The following is a 17,770-nucleotide window of genomic DNA, read 5'->3' as shown; positions in this document are numbered from 1 at the left end:
CAAGGGTTAACAGGATTGCGGTTTAATTAACAATAATGAACTCATCACGGAGAGATAACAGAAAGGGAGAAAACAGGTTAAACAGTGTAATTGTGATTCAATGCAGCCGTCTTTCTATCACCTTTAACTTATCGTGACTCGGCTGTCGTATTGTCGCCTGTAGTCCGATAGATGATGGAATGCCGGCGGAGGCCAATACTGCATCTTCAGGCTTCCCCGTCCAACACACGGTCCTGCTTCTGGCGGCGTCGGGCAGTCACCGGTTTTGCCCACTGAGCCCCTAGTCCATTGAACTGAAAAGCCGAAGTGTGAAGCTCCGCACAACTCTCCTCGGAGTGTGCTCCCTTGCGCACCCACCAACAACTCGATGCACGCACCACGATGTCTCACTTTGCGCTCGTCACTTGGTAAACCTGCTGGTACCGGAATACCTGCACTGCGCTGCATCACTCGGCGCCCGTCGGCGCCCATCAGCACCCGGGAGTCCTCACTGACCCCATCCTGGGTTTCTGCTCTGCGTTTCAACTCACTCCGCAGTGCGCAGCAAGTCCCTGTCCTATCTTCCCTCCGGTGGGACCTTTCTGCCTTTTCCCACGCTCGACTCTCCCTCTTCACGACACTTACCATGCCCCTTCTTTCTAGGTCATGGGTCCTTTCCGAGTCCCATTTCTTTCCCTATGCAACACTGGACGCGGCTTCGGCAGTTCCGGACCCGGTGTCTCATAGGCACCCACAGCCGGGTCTCCTTCCTTACATATTAACAGTATACCGCTAAATAGATAACTGTATACCCTTAAATAGAACCAGTAGACCTCCTTGTATAACCAGTTTATCTCCATGTGTACCAGTATATTTCCATATCTAACCAACATACCTCCATATCACCAGTATATTTCTATAACCAGTATACCTACACATATGACCAGAATACCTCTATATACTGTACCAGTATACATATATATCTCCATATATACTAGCATGTCTCCTTATCTAGGCAGTATACCTCCAAATATAACCAGTAAGCCACCATATATAACCAGTATATCTCCAAATAACCTAGGTACCTACAAATATAACCAATTTATACCTCCATATTGGCTTATATAACAACTATTACACATTATTAACCCCATAAAAGATCGATTCAATAAATCTCACATTAAATGTTGTTTCTCTTCAGGTTCAACGTGGACTCTCGAAGCTGCAATATATCAAAACATGTGAGTAGCGCAGTCATGATTGCTAATTAGGTTTTTTTGCTTAGTCGTCCATCATTTCATAACTCGCAGCTGTCACCCTCCACCCGGCATGCTAAACATAACCCATGTATACACGTATATGCTGATGTATACAGCTCTATACTGATGTACACAGATATATACTGAGGTATACATATATACTGTATGCGACTGTGTACAGATATATAGTGATGAGCACAGATACATTCTGTTATATACAGATATACTGCATGCTGATGTGTAGAGATATATAATGCTAGACAAGAATTATGGTGATCAATACAGATAAACTGCATGTCGATGCATACAGATATGTACTGAAGTATACGGAGATACTGCATGATGATGTATACGGATATGTACTGAAGTATACAGATATACTGCATGCCTATGTATACGTATATATTCAGGTATGCAGAGCAGAATTAATTCTGACCATTAATCCCTGATTTCACGATTTCTTTTTTTGCATCACTTAAATTGGAACCACAGAAGGTACATTTCTGTTTTGTTAAACACATCTGATCAGAACTGGATTTATAAAAATATTTTTTTTCTTTCCTTCTTTCTCCGATTCTTTCTTTCTTTCTTTCTTTCTTTCTTTCTTTCTTTCTTTCTTTCTTTCTTTCTTTCTTTCTTTCTTTCTCTTCTTTCTTTCTTTCTTTCTTTTATTCCTCGCCCATCTTTTTATATTTTTCTTTCATTCTTTCTTCTCTCTTTTTTCCTCCCTCATCTTTCTTTCTTTCTTTCTTTCTTTCTTTCTTTCTTTCTTTCTTTCTTTCTTTCTTTCTTTCTTTCTCTCTTTCATTCTTTCTTTCTTTCTTTCACTCTTTCTCTCTTTCTTTGTTACTGCATTTAGATGAAACCTGCCTTCCAATATCTGTATAATTTTGAGTGCCACCTCCAATATAAGTATCCTCCTGCTGACTCGTTGCTCAGTTTCACCGTATATAATACAATTATATTGCTCTCATTATATTATCTTCTGGAGGATTCTCTGAACACGTAACTATTGATGCTACTGGAAAGTAGATTAAGGAATTATATGAGCAAACTTGTTCGGGAGACACCTTCAAGGCTTTCAAGGACATTTCTTGTTTTCTGCTGGGGGATGCGGTGGGTTTGCTTGGCGTAGAGACCTGAAGACGCAAGTTGTGGGGAGAGAGGGCTCTTCCATAATGATTGCCAGCTATATATAGAGCAGCGCAGGGAACGTGGCGACTCCAGATCCTGCTTCAGCTGTAATACAGAGTGATTATCTGGAGGATAGGAAACTGTCCTGGCTAATAAGCCGTAAGAAATCAATAAGTAATGTGTGAGCCGCTATAATACCCGGCTTATCAACGGCCGCGTTATTGGAGAATGATAGGAGTAGGAGTCATTTTAATACGAAGAAAACAAGTTAGAGTACAAATCCGCTTATGTGAGCCCCGATCGCAGCAGTTTAACTTCTTAGATGCCACAGTCAATCCTGACAGCAGCATTTAAGGGGTTGGAAATAGGAGAAAATGTCCTTTTCTGCTCCCATTACAACGTGACTGCTGGTTGAGGAGTCTGCCATGGTTGTACACTTATAAAGCCTGTGGGGGGACTTCATAGGAGAACGGTAACTTTAGACCCCAAAGTGGCAATGATAATACCGGCGAGAGCAAAAATAAACCTTGATACAAATCTATAGAATGAAAAATAAAAAAAGTTCAAGTTCTTGGGAGGAGAGGAGTAAAAATTGAAAGCGAAGAGGGGCCCACTGGTACTCTGAGGCACAAGGGCCTACATAAGCATGGAGTTGGCCCTGCTTAATCTGTTGTGATACTACAACACCCAGCATGCCCCGGCAGCTAAAGCAAGTGCGGGTAACATTTGTTTGAGCTTCCCATAGAGAGACGCCACCTCTTCAATGACAGCAGCACGATGGGGCCCATAGGGGCTTGAATCCACTATCTGATCCTCTTAATATCAGATTTTAAGGGATCGTTTACTTTATCTTTACTTGGAGACATGATTTTTTGGCATTTCCTAATGCAGATTTCCTGCCTTCTTCACAAGCTGCATCGGGCTCCTTTTCTCAGAATATCCACTGATGGAATAACAAGTGACGTGTCCATTTTCTCCTTAGATTGAAAAAACCTTCTTTTTTTTTTACAATTGGAGGAGGCTAATGAACAGATCCGGGTCACATGATCCTACATCAGACGCCATTTTGAATCTGTACAAATGGGAGAGGAGAGCCTGTAATATATTAAAAAGTGCCACAAAATCATACCTCCATACCTCATGTTATAATAAAGATAAAGTGGGCAACTCATTTCATGTAAAATTTAAGCATTTGTTCAGTGGGAAAACATGCTGCACCATTACAATCACGAGATGCTAATGGGTTGCCATGGCAGCAGAGGCCTAGTAAAGGCCCCAGACCTGACATTTTACTACTCCTACTAATAGCCTATTACACAAACATTATAGTGTATTGTACCAAGTACTGGTGAGCAAATTCATTTAAAGCGAATCAGATTTGCTCCAAATTTCCTCACAAAATTGGCTCCATTTCAGCAAAATGGCTGACGACTGGATTTGTTTTCGAGTATTAATAATTATACTTTCCTCATCCCTCCCCTGTTCCTTTGAAGCAGTCCCCTCCATCATGGTCCTGTCACGTAGATAGCGCCCTCTGGTTCGGTCTTTTTAGCCGCTATGGTGCTCACTAAGTGTCAAAGAGCCCCCCAAAAAATTATTAATTTCTGTAACAGGAAAAGGATAAATTTAAGATGGCAACAAATAATAATAGCGATGGCTCTGTAAGTCCTTATAGAAATTTCTGAATAAAGTATTGGCTTTTGAAGTTCAGATCAATAGTCAGGGCATCCAAACCATCCTTCATTCCACATACATCTTATTGATTTTTATTTGCAGAGTGTAATGCTCTTTTTCTCCTGCGGGGGTGCTGCTGGAAATTGCAAATCTGCTGTAAAGTGCCGAGCAGAAACCCCTGTGACCAGGGCACCCAGTAACCATAGATTTCGTTCCATCTACATTGCTTTCCAGTGTACTATAATCTCAAGGATTTCTTGAGAGAACGATTTCCTCCCACTCTCGGAATAAAAGCCTATTTTCCTGTCTGCGACTAATAACCCTTAATTGGGCAGCGAAGAAACAGAAATCAATATTTGCATAAACCCGCCCTCTTTTACACTAATTTATCCAGTTAACAAGTTGCTTTCTCGGGGGTATTTAATCCTTATTTGAAAATACAAAAATCAGGCCTATTCATCGAAATCAGCGGGGTGAACGCCCACCACCCGGCCCTCCAGCCGCTCGTATCTGCAGCCTCCTGATTCAGGAAACAAAATGTTTTCATGCTAAGAAGCGCTGCAGCCGCTCAGTGATTCAGAGGAAATCAGCATCTCTGAAACATCACAGCCTGCACAAATTTATTTGCATTAGCTGTAATTTTAGGTTTTCTATTTCTGGCCTGTCTGCACCGGCGGAGATTATTCATGTTAAAACTAATTGTTCTCAGCTGACTGCTCGGCTATGTAAATGAGGGAACTTTCCTCAGCTCGTTTACATGCATAACACAAATGATGGACAGCCGCCTGTCTAATAGAAAGTGAACCTGACAGCTGAATCATAGAGCCTGACCCACAGGCACCATGAATCAGACATTGCCCTTGTCATTTCAGACTGGAATGCTTCACTCTGAAATCCTCCTCCTTCTTCTTTATGATAACTGATGGCACCTCTATATAGAGTAGATGACACAGGATCCATCCTTCACAATAGGTGATATCACAGCTCACCTCCTCCCCATCCTGTAGAATGACTGATAACACCTCTATGTGCAGTAGATAACACAGGATCCACCATTCATAATAGGTGATGTCACAGCTCACCTCCTCCTGTACAATGACTGATAACACCTCTATATACAGTAGATAATACAGGATCCACTATTCACAATGGGTGATATCACAGCTCACCTCCTCCTCCTGTACAATGACTGATAACACCTCTATATACAGTAGATAACACAGGATCCACCATTCACAATGGGTGATATCACAGCTCACCTCCTCTTTCTGTATAATATCTAATAACACCTCTATATACAGTAGATAACACAGGATCCACCATTCATAATAGGTGATGTCACAGCTCACCTCCTCCTGTACAATGACTGATAACACCTCTATATACAGTAGATAATACAGGATCCACTATTCACAATGGGTGATATCACAGCTCACCTCCTCCTCCTGTAGTATGATTGATAACACCTCTATATACAGTAGATAACACAGGATCCACCATTCACAATGGGTGATATCACAGCTCACCTCCTCTTTCTGTACAATAACTAATAACACCTCTATATACAGTAGATAACACAGGATTCACCATTCACTATAGGTGGTGCCACAGCTGACCTCCTCCCTCTCCTTTACAATGACTGATAACATATATACAGTAGGTCCACAGAATCTACCATTCACAATAGGTGATGTCACAGCTCACCCTCTCCACTTCCTGTACAATGACTGATAACACTTCTATATACAGTAGATAACACAGGATCCACCATTCAAAATTGGTGATGTTGCAGACCACCTCTTCCTCCTCCTGTACAATGAATGGTAACACCTCTATATACAGTAGATAACACAGGATCCACCATTCACAATATGTGTTATCACAGCTCACCTCCTCATCCTCCTGCTGTCAAAAGCATCTCTATCAAGATGGCCACCTATAACATAACATTGAACAGCTCCAGTGTCCAGTTTTCTATGGTGCATATAACATATACTGTATCTCTAAATGCAGTTACTAAGAGTAAAGCAGCAGCTCCAGGCAACATGGTGACTTTCATAATAAAGATGGAGAAAAAAAATACTTTTTTTTAAACAACTGCAGTCAAAAAATGTAAAGAAAAATTAAAAAGTATTTGGTACTACTTAATATATATAAAAAATAGATTGTACATTTCAATTAAAAAGGAGCTGAAATATGTTTTTGCTTTTTTTTTACCTGTGAAAATGCCGCTGTTCTCCTAAATCTGTCATATTCCTTTTTTTCGTTCTTCTCTCTGTTCCTGAGATATGACCTCCTCTTCACTGTATATAAATCTAGTCTTCTTATCCAAGTGGGTGGGGTCCCTCTCTTTATTGTGGGCTTGTTCTTGGGGACCACCCCCCGTTGGATAACAAGGCTAGATTTATAAGAGGAGCCATATCTCAAGAATGGAGAGGGGTAGGGACAAAAGAAAAACATCGCTGGATTCAGGAGAACAGCGGCATTTATATTCGTGTAAATATAGATACTTAGGATTTATGAAGTCATATTGGGTGTCCCCCTGTCTATTAAACAGAGACCAAAACATTTAAATAATTGCATTATAATTCTAGATTTCTCTTACAGAGTTGGTCCACAAAACTGTAATACACCCTTTAAAAAAAACTAAATTTTGCACGATACTGTAAAAATTGGTGACATGAAAAACACAAATTTCCTACTCATCAGCAGAGCATTTAGTTATAGAAATCCATGATTCCTATACCTTCATGTAATTTTAGGGTCATTAATTAAAAAAAATCTTAAATCTCTTGGTAGATTTAGCACAATGTCACGGTTCTTTATTATATCTGCTGTGCTTGCACTTCAGGACTTTTTGGGTCAGGCCTTTTGCACACTTGGAGAAGTCATTGGGTCACAGAGGAGCAAACTGGAGAAGCCTCTCACGTAAGTAACAACTCTACGGCTAATCGGGTTGGTTCTGCCTTTAAATGTTGTTACCATATCCCCTCATTATGGTTACTGTTGCCCCCAACTCTGATTGTTGTTGCTTGCTTTAAGGTTATGTATAGGCATACTCTCCTGGAAAAATTGGATATTTCCCAGATAGGTTGGCAACTATCCGAGACATTGCCAAAATCTTCCAAAATCTCCTGATAGCCAGCTCATGACACCACTAAACTTTACAAAAGTACGAGTGGTTCTGCATAACTTTTTCAGCGGAGTTCTTCACTCGGAGGTCTCCCATAGGCAAGTTGGCAAGTATACACATAAGTAAGCATTCAACAGTCCAGTTTTTCGTGTGGGAGGTCTTACATAACAGGTGTGGTTTCTAAAAATTTGCATTATTGAGTGATTTTTGGCCAGTTCTGGGGCATCACATGTGGAATAGAGAGTGGCTTTCAAATGGACTGTCATTTGGGGTGTAAAGAGGACCTCTCAACAGGTGAAAAGTGTCCAGTTTTTGCTATTATGTCATTCATGCTGAATATTCCATTTTTTTTTTTTATAGATCCGTCATACGGTTCCAGAATTATGGGCCTTTTAATTTACTGTTAATTTTCCTGGTCTTTACAAAGGGGTGTGACTCAGAATAATTATGCAGAGCAGCTTAAGTACACGCCCTAGAGGATCCTAGAGACTACATAAAAAAGCTCATATCTCCAGAACCGTATAGCTGATTTGAATAAAACAAACATCAAAATACTCAGAGGAGTAGCAGCTATAAAATAAGAGTAAAAACTGGATAATTTTGACCTGCCAACAGGGCCTCTCTAAATTACATTAAAAGGGTTGTCCAGGATTACAAAAACATGGTGACTTTCTTTCAGAAACAGCGCCACCCCTGCCCATGAGTTGTATGTGGTATTGCAGCTCAGCACCATTCACTTCAATAAGGCTGAGTTGCAATACCAGATACAACCCATGATTTGGAGTGGCACTAGTTTTTGAAAAAAACCCAAACAATTTATATGTTTCTAATACTGGAGATCCACTTTAGAGGGTTAGTCCCAAGAGACTAAGGTATATGCTATTCATAGGCCCTCCCAGCAATCCCAATAAGTGGGTTTTGTAGAGCTCCATCATGTATAGCGTGAAGGTGCTCGTCCTCCACGCCAGTAATCGTTGATGGATCTGCTGGAATTAGGGAAGCACTATGTTGGACTTTTTCCGGCAGTCTGATTAAAAATGAATGGGGCGGAGGTATTCTACGCCAGTGAGGATCACAGCTGCGGAAACACTAATGTTTTCCAGGGGTTCTAAATCCATGAAACATTATATTTTAGATCTAGTCATCAAAAGTGCCGAGTGCAAAGCAATTGAATCATTCTTTGTTCCATCTGTTACTATAGCCACCAAACATGATCATCGGGTGAACTTGTAGTCGCCGTTCGACGCTCGGGGTGCATTGTGTAACATAATGTCAGCACTGTAATTGCATTTCTCCTGTACAATGATGACTTCAGCAGCGCTGGACGCAGAGTGTTATAGAGCTGATGATAGATTTCTTCTTGTACCGGGGGAAATTAAAGGGAAGCCAATTAAAAAAACATATTTCATTTTTTAACATGACAAAAAAAAATGATGCCCCACATGTGCACAGGTTGTGTGAGGTATTGCAACTCAGAACAATGGACAGCTGTGGGGTTATTTCTGGAAAAAAATTGGAGTTAAAAATTGATTTTTTTTTTTGCAATGAGTGTCTTGGCTAAAGATCCTTTATTGCTTGTAATAGTCACATCTTGATCCACAAAAACTAGCCATTGTAATTTCTGCCAGACTGTCCTGATAATTGCTCCCTAAGAAGATAATTAATGGTTCTGCAGACACATAGGGGCACATGTGGCAGATGCGGGTTACAGTATATGTGAGTCTGAGCAGAGAATAGCTCGTTACCATTTTCTCGGGCGATATGTCTTCATGTTCCACAGGTAAAAATCTGCACTTGCCCTTTGTAAGAGTCATTTTTGGCCCCAAACCATTGGAACTACGGTACTTCCAGCAAACCTACACCTTCAATACCAGATACCTTCAATAGATGTTGTTTGTCTAACAGCGCTAGCATTCTCTACTTTCTCTACATTCAAATGCATATTCAATATGGCTGAGTGTGCATGTGGTATCAAAGGGGAGAGAGGAGTACGCTGCTGTTAAATCTCTGGCAGCAGAATGTCTACTGTATGACCAAAGAATTGAGAATGTTTTGACATTTAACATGCTGATTCTTTTTTTTCCCCCAACACTTGCCAAACAACCACCATCCAAATATCCAAATACCTAATCCTAGAGACGAGTGCATTTGCCAAAATTTGTATCTGGCATATTCGCTCAAATCAGCCAGCAGACTCGCTTTGGTATAAATAAAATTTGGTCCAAATCGAATTTGCCCCGAAAATCCATTCTTTTATGCTCAAAGCATAATAATCAGAGGTCTGAGAAGGGGTTAAAAAATCTAAATATTATACTCACCTGTCCTAGGTATCCCCTCACCTGTACTACTGCACCAGCTCCCGCTCAGTACCTCACTGGCTCCCTCAGTTCTTTCCTTTGGTCTGGATTTTCTGGCCTCATATGACCTGGACCGAAGACTGAAGAGAAGACCGCAGGGAGTAAGTGAAGGACTGGGCAAGGAGCCACTGCGAAAGGACAACTGGGTATAAGCCCTTTTCATTTTTTAACCTTTTCCAACAAAATGGAGGCCATCCAGCTGCAATTGTGTAAAATTTGTGCAAATTGAATCTTGAAAAATTCAAATTCTGGTGAATCAGAACATAAGGAGATTCATAACAAATTTGTTGTATAGCAAATCAATTTGCTCAATTCTACCAAATACAAATAGGACGGTCCAGACGGTCCCATCTAAATTGGTATTTTCGGCCAGTGTTGATCTATTGTGTATGCCCAAATTTAGCTATGCGTCTGGCTCAATATCCCTGTTACATATTACAGCCTTGACCAAGTTTGCTTCTTCCTTTCTGAACATGAAGCAACAATCTACCTTCTCATTTTCTCAAAATCTACCTTCTTCTCAGTTTCGTCCACCAACCTTTCCAATTTCAAGTCAATCTTTCAGGTATCCATCCATTTTCCTACAAAATCCTTATTCTCTTCCATTGGTCAAAATGTCTACCTAGGTATAGATCTTCTAAAATACCAGTCGGACCAGTACCATAGAAGTAGTCTATGTGCCTTCTATGGACAATAGGTGTGAAAGACCACTTAGCATGGCCTTCTCCATGGATGATGGGAACCAACCCAGATCTTCCTCTCTTCATCAGTACCATAATGGCAGTAAACTTGAGAAAACTTTAGTCTTTTGCAAGAATTGGAGGAGGGTGGTCGCCTAAAACCAGCATGGTGACCAATTTAGATTTTTGTTCCAATGATCCCACCAACCCCAAGGGGATTTAAATTTAGACATTTCCCAGGTTGTTCTATCATACTTGACCCAGTTAGATTTCTAGGTGACAATTTTGCAGAATTAATGTGTTATGTTCATTTCAAAAACAAAAGCACAGATGGCAGAGAGACATTCAGTCGCTCCCACGGAACAGAGCTAGGGACCTGTTGTGTGGACAAATGTTGCCGAGGACCAGTCATGATGACGCCGCTGACATCTCGCCTGTATTGGCACCACGGTGCTCAGCTTCGTCTGAAAGCAGATGACAGGTCGAATTCTCCCCTAGGTAACAGGCTGATTCCAATTAATGAATAATTAAAGTGTAAACTATTTCATCGGCAATGTTAATTTCAGCCGCTAAGTGATTTTCTCCAGCTGGAGGTGAATCTGATTTGCTCTAAGTTTCACTATTTAAATTAATCTAATTATGGAAAAAAAAATCCATGTTCGTTCAGTATCCACAGAAGAGATGACTTTGCAAAAGTGATAATTTATTTTTCATATGTTAATAAGTTCAGAGGTTTATTTTACTATATTTCTTTTTGGTGTTTGGATGATGTAAGTATTTTGCTAAAATTTCAGAGATACATTTTTTATATAAATGTGAAAATTACATGACAATGTTTTTATACACATTTGGTTAGCACCTGAGGGAGGCTGGGATACGGTGACACATCCTGGGCTTCCTCAGGTGCCTTCCTTAATTCAAAAACGAATGGTAATGAAATAATCTTTATGTAGCTTCTCAAGGTTATACCGGTTGTGAAGTTGTTCCATAGGGAAGGAGAACAGAACGCAAATTGGGTCTATATATTTATATTTAAAAAACTACCTGAAGGGCACTATAATGGGAACTAGTTTTGCCCATCATTGTCTATTAATATGGGTACTTTAGTTTTGTTCACAGATTCCATAATGTAGGGTGAGATAAGAAAATGGCCACTGACAGCGTTACCCCTAGCCTTGAGATTGGACCTGCACTACTATACTACCCATGAGGTTTTGGGTAATTCCTGCCTCTGCTGGTTTCTGTATAAGTTGGGTGGCTGGGGTTCTTTCTGTAATGTGTGATCTGATCAACCAACTCTCTCTAAGCTGATTGCACCCTTTCACTGAAAGCATGAGTGAGAAACTTCAGCTTCATCTCCCTCCTCCCCCTTCTTGATCTCTTAGAATTCCAGTAGTGGGATACCCTGCAGTCCACTTATTTTAAGGGGATGCCTCTAATAAAAAAATAAATTATCCATAACAGCTTTATAAATTAATTAATATGGTTTTGGCACTTCTGTATGTTAACATTTTTTCTTAGAAATGGCACTTGTGTGATAAAGGTTGTCGGAATCACCTCCAACTTCCTGCTTTCGATATGATTATATCATCTGGGCAATAAAAATGAAAAAAGCATATACAGAATGGGAGGAATAGGGCTAAGCAACAGCACATGTGAAAAAGACTTGGGTATACTAATAGATCACAGACTGAATATGAGTCAACAGTGTGATGCAGCAGCAAAAAAGGCAAATGCAATTCTAGGATGTATTAACAGAAGCATACAGTCTAGATCAGGTGAAGTCATTATTTCCCTCTACTCCTCTTTGGTCAGACCTCATCTGGAATATTGTGTCCAGTTTTGGGCACCACATTTTAAAAAAGACATCAACAAACTGGAGCAAGTTCAGAAAAGAGCAACCAGAATGGTGACCGGTCTGCAAACCCTATCTTATGAGGAAAGGTTGCAGGATTTGGGATTGTTTAGTTTGCAAAAGAGAAGACTGAGAGGAGACTTAATAGCTGTCTACAAATATCTAAAGGGCTGTCACATTGTAGAAGGATCAACTTTATTCTCATTTGCACAAGGAAAGACTAGAAGCAATGGGATGAAACTGAATGGGAGGAGACACAGATTAGATATTTGAAAAAACTTTTTGACAGTTAGAGTGATCAATGAGTGGAACAAGCTGCCACGAGAAGTGGTGAGTTCTCCTTCAATGGAATTCTTCAAGCAGAGGCTGGACAGACATCTGACTGGGATGATTTAGCGAATCCTGCTTTGAGCAGGGGGTTGGACCAGATGGCCCAGGAGGTCCCTTCCAACTCTACAATTCTATGATTGTATACTGTACGAAATAAAGGCATTGAGTAATGCATCGTGCCATTGGTAGCTTTGTGAAAGGCCAATAATGGTCATCGTTATCGCTGGTTAGGATATGAAAAGCATAGTTGCCAGCGACCCCTAATTTTCCAGGACTGTCTCAATTTTTTTAGATTCGTTACCGGCAAATTTGGGGTCATCTCGAACCGAAAAAGGGGTGGTCCTTATTAAGATCACCCAAAGGTGGATGAATAGGATGAATCAGAGGTATACTTGTGAAGTTCCGGGATGGGATTTGTAAATCCCTATTTTACCAAGAGTAATGTTAAAGTATGGATTAGTTACAGGCTCAGACTGGCCCACAGGGTGTTAGAATCGGCCTAGAGGATCCGGGGGATCCTCGTTAAAGGGGAGATACTGTTAGAATCTGCTCAGTTTGTGACTATCCGCCATTTTCTTGTAGTGTTGGTCTTTTTCCCCTGGTGCTGGGTTTGCCTTTGTCAGGTGATTGTATCACAGTTTATTAACCTGCACCTGTCTCCCATTCCTAGATGGACAACAGTGTTAATCCGCTTGAAGTCTGGCTTGGAGCCTTGCTTTGCTTTCTGTGTGTTTAATTAGTGCAGTTCTGGGACCTCTGGTTCTGCTAGTCTTAGTTTCTGTTTTCAGTCTGTTTCTGCAGCCTTCTGTGACGAGGTCAGCTTACGCTGAGTCGACTTTTTCTTTAGAGTGGACCCTCTGGGTCGTGGCACCGACCTACCTAGGGCGAGCTGACCTTGTGAGTAACCACCCCCTATATAGGGAGTGTCAGGGGCAAGACCAAGGGGGTGAGCCACCACGACTGCTGGCACCAGACGGCCGGCTCAAGTAGACACTAGGTATGAGTGCAGGAAACAGGACAAGACAAGACATAAGTTTAAGGTATCTTCATTAAGGCAAATTCAGGATAACATTCAGTGCAAAAACATGATAAGCAAAACACAGCAAGGTGCGTGCGAGGGCACGTCAAGGTCCATAGCATGGTACGTGCCAGGTGGCACGCCTGGGTACAGGCAAGGGCTCAATGGCATCGGACTACGGACAACTGGTAACGATCAACAGGAACAGGGCATCCGGCTGCGGACATCAGCTCCGGACATCAGGCCGTAGTCATCAGGCTTACGATGTCTGACAGCGATCGGCAGGTTCCGGGCATCCGGCAGGCAAACCAGGGTTTAGGCAAGGAGGCACGACAGATCTCCAGACATGGTGCGTGTTAGGGAACACCCCGAGGTCCAAGGCAAGATTCCAGGCGTGCGTGCTAGGGGCACACCAGGGTCCAGAGCAAGGTGCAAGGCAAGGTGCGTGTGTAGGGGACACACCAGGGGTCAAAGCAAGGTGCAAGGTGCGTGTGTAGGGGACACGCCGGGGTTCAAAGTTCAACATACAAGAGGGTGCGTGTGTAGAGACGCCAAGGCACAAGGTACAAGGCAGAGTCCTGCGCGTGCCAAGGGGCACGCCAGGGTCAGGTTCAAGGCAGAGTCCTGCGCGTGCAGAGGGACATGCCAGGGTCAGGTTCAAGGCAGAGTCCTGCGCGTGTAGAGGAGCACATCAAGGTCACAGTACAAGGCAGAGTCCTGCTCGTTCAGAGGGCACGCCAGGGTCAAGATTCAAGGCAGAGTCCTGCGCGTGCAGATGGGCACGCCATGGTCATGGTTCAAGGCAGAGTCCTGCGTGTGCAGAGGGCACGCCAGGGTCAGAGGGAGAGTCCTGCGCGTGCCGAGGGCATGCCATGGTCAGGGTTCAAGGCAGAGTCTTGCACGTGCAGGGAGGCACGCCAGGGTTAGGGTACAGACTAGGACCTGTACGTGCTAGAGGGCATGACAGGGTACATGGCTAGACCTGCGCGTACTTTTACAGAAGCATGGGGAGGTATGCCACGGGGCAGGCGAGGGCCTGCGCGTGCTAAGAGAAGCATGGAGAGCACAGTGCAGAGACAGCGTGAGTGCAAGGAAGCACAGAGAGCACGGCTGGGGCACTGGCTAGCTGGACGGGCTGCAGCACAAACAGGCGGGTAAGACTCCAGCGAACCCGACTGAAGGCATAGCAGGTGACACAGCTGTCACTGACCAACGAGCACGGCTGAGGCACAAGCAGGAGGCTAGGAAGGCCAGGCGCATGCAAAGGGCACACGAAGAAACAAGGCAAGGCAAAGCAAGAAACAAGGCAAAGCTAGGCAGGGTACGGAACAATGAGCGGAACGTAGGCAGAAACACAGAGCCAGGTCAGAGCGAGAACAGAGCTAGCAGCGGAGCGTAGGCCGAAGCCCACAGCCGGGTCAAGGGAGAACCTTGAGACTAGCGTGGAAATGTGCAAGAGAGCACGATAGGACAGAGTCTAGCAGCGGAGCGTAGGCCGAAGCCCAGAGCCGGGTCAAGGCGGAGCCTTGAGACTAGACACGGAACATAGGATGAACAACAAGGCAAAGAAGAGCTTAGGCAAGACATAGCGAAACAGGCTAAGGCAGAGAACAGCGGAAGTACTACAAGGCAAAGCAAGGCAAGGACAAACATGGCACGAGAGACAACACAAGACATGGCATGAGACAAGAGACAGAGTACAAGCACAGAGCGTGTGCAGAGACGCACTACAGAGCAGAGTGCAGGGGCACAGAATACATGGAGCGACTGAGCAGACCAAGCAGCCATGCAGGGAAGCAACACGATACTCAGGCCCCGACCATAGGAAGGGGCGGTCTGATATAGCACCATAGCACCTGCAGTTCCGGGTCAGGATCAGGGAAGGACTTCCAGTTCAGATCCTCCAGGATCATAGAGAGCGTTGCTAGATCAGACTGGGCAGAACCATAGAGAAGGTCACATGATCAGGGCTCCAGAAATACATAGAGGATTGCAGAATCAGACAGTGCTGGAACATAGGAAAGGTCACATGATCAGGGGGTCCAGGAATACATAGAGGATTGCAGAATCAGACAGCGTTGGAACATAGGAAAGGTCACATGATCAGGGGTTCCAGGAATACAGAGGATTGCAGAATCAGAGCAGAGACGGATGGTTACCTAGCAACGGCGTGCAGCCATGAGGTAAGGCGCGCGTGCACACCGCTCCAGGCATCTTGCAGCATGAGACATAACGGGCATGAAAATTCAGTACACGTGCACACCGCTCCAGGAGTCATGCGGCACACCAGACATGGCGGGCATGATAGTTCGGTGCACGTGCACACTGCTCCAGGGGTCATGCGGCAAAACAGACATGGCGGGCATGACAGACATGACAGGCATAACGGACATGGCGGGCATGACAGTACCCCCCTTAAGCCCCCTCTTACCGGGGCTGGCAGCGAAGGGAAAAAAAAATTTCTTCGGCTGAATCCAGAGTTTTAGTACAAGCCACTCCAACATGTTCATCCACCATTGTGAAATGGACACCTGCACCGTTCCAGATACAGGAGCCGCAGACGAAGACACGGGAATCCAGTGGGGAGGACTGCGAGTAGACACGGAAGTCTTCTTTCTCTGGCTGCCACGATTTTCCAAGCGAGTTCGAAGGACATGGGCCGGGTCTGATTCTTCATCAGAACAGTGGCCGAGGGTACTGCCATTTTCAAAGCGAGTTCGGAGGACATAGGCTGGGTCTGAATCCTCATCAGAAAAGTGGCCGAGATACCAGCGGAGTCCATGGCCTGAGTATCCTGTGACGAGGTCAGCTTATGCTGAGTCGACTTTTTCTTTAGAGTGGACCCTCTGGGTCGTGGCACCCACCCACCTAGGGCATGACACCTTCTTTGTGTTTTCTGTTAGGAGGTGACCCGTTTTTGTACCCAGTCCTTATATCTTTCAGGGACCCCCTTCCCGCTATCTATACGTCTTCACCAGGGCCGGTTTTAGGCAAAGTGGGGCCCTAGGCAAAGTTTAAAATGGGGCCCCAAATGCTAACATACTGCACATCACACAGAAGCATTTCGATTGTATTTACATGCACTGAGTTCGGGCCGCTAAATGATTGTCAAAATTGAAGTTGTTCAATGCTTGTTTCCCGGCCTCTTTCCACCATCTGAGAAAGAATGATGGGAACAGAACGATCACTAAGGGTGTGTGCACACGTTGCGGTTTTTGCTGCGGTTACGCCGCAGTTTCCATGCAGTTTACAGTACAATGTAAACCTATGGAAAACCAAATCCGCCGTGCACATGCTGCGGAAAATTCCGCGCCGATTTGCTGCGGTTTATTTTCCACAGCATGTTACGTCTTTTTTGCGGGACCGCAGCTGCAGTGTATGTTCCGGGACATACAAAGGCCTCTTTCACACTTCCGTTTTTTACAATCAGTCACAATCCGCCAGGTTTTGGAAAAAACGGATCCGAAATTTCCTTTTGAGGATCCGTTTTTTTCCCCATTGAATTTCATTAGTGGTGGATCCTGACGGATTGCTGTCCGTTGCATCCATTTTTGTGAGGATCCGCCGTGATGTTGCTGTCCGTTTCCATCCTCAAAGATTTTGAAACGGAGCTTGTAACGTTTTTTTTCCCAGCGGATCCTCCAGACACTGAATTAACCCGAAATTCTGTCTGGGTGCCGGACAAAAAAAAAAAAACTCTCTCTCTCTCTCTCTCTCTCTCTCTCTCCTTCCTCATTTTCAGGATCCGTCTGAAAACGGATCCTGTGCCATCCGTTCACATCAGTTAAGAACGGATCCGCTTTTCTAACTTTTTGGCGGATTTGAACTGATGCAAAAAAACTGAAGTGTGAAAGAGGCCAAATCAATCTCTCTCTCTCTCATTCACATTGCCAAACCGCACTAGAACCTGCATCAAATCCGCTGTACACATGCTAGGAATCCGCAGAAAAAATGCATGTGTTTTACCCTGCAGTTTCTGCCAAGAGATATGGATTCTCTGCAGAAAAAGCCGCAGACTAATCCGCAACGTGTGCACACACCCTAAGGGTGGTTTCACATTAGCGTTTCAGGCCGCAGCATCGGCCTGCACACGGCTGCCGCTAAGCCCCGCCACCTGCCGCGCCTCCTCCGGTAGCTCCGCCTACGGGCGCATGACGCTGCATGCGTCCCCTATCTTTAGCACTGGGGACGCAGGCCGTGCGCAGATATGCGTTTGGCGGTGCATGCGTCCTTTTGACGGTGCACCGACCAGCGCCAAACGCAACCTGTTGCAATTTGGTGCGCTCGGCGCACCGTCAAAAGGACGCATGCACCGCCAAACACATACCTGCGCACAGCCTGCGTCCCCAGT

At 44.0% G+C, this 17,770-nt stretch overlaps 1 protein-coding gene across 1 annotated transcript in view; it reads left to right on the top strand.

The window, feature by feature from the left end:
- Positions 1–17,770, top strand: part of CPNE9 (copine family member 9) — a 296,707-nt gene that overhangs the window by 140,399 nt on the left and 138,538 nt on the right. Inside the window, exons 6-7 of the mRNA XM_073569670.1 lie at positions 1,181–1,220; positions 6,898–6,974. Of these exons, the coding sequence (XP_073425771.1) occupies positions 1,181–1,220; positions 6,898–6,974 (117 nt within the window). The remainder of the gene's footprint in view (positions 1–1,180; positions 1,221–6,897; positions 6,975–17,770) is intronic.

Source organism: Dendrobates tinctorius, unplaced genomic scaffold (genome assembly GCF_039654945.1).
Source record: "Dendrobates tinctorius isolate UK_male_01 unplaced genomic scaffold, ASM3965494v1 ptg000027l, whole genome shotgun sequence".
NCBI lineage: Eukaryota > Metazoa > Chordata > Amphibia > Anura > Dendrobatidae > Dendrobates > Dendrobates tinctorius.
The sequence above is the reverse complement of the archived record's forward strand: the minus strand, read 5'-3'. Positions and strand labels throughout refer to the sequence as shown.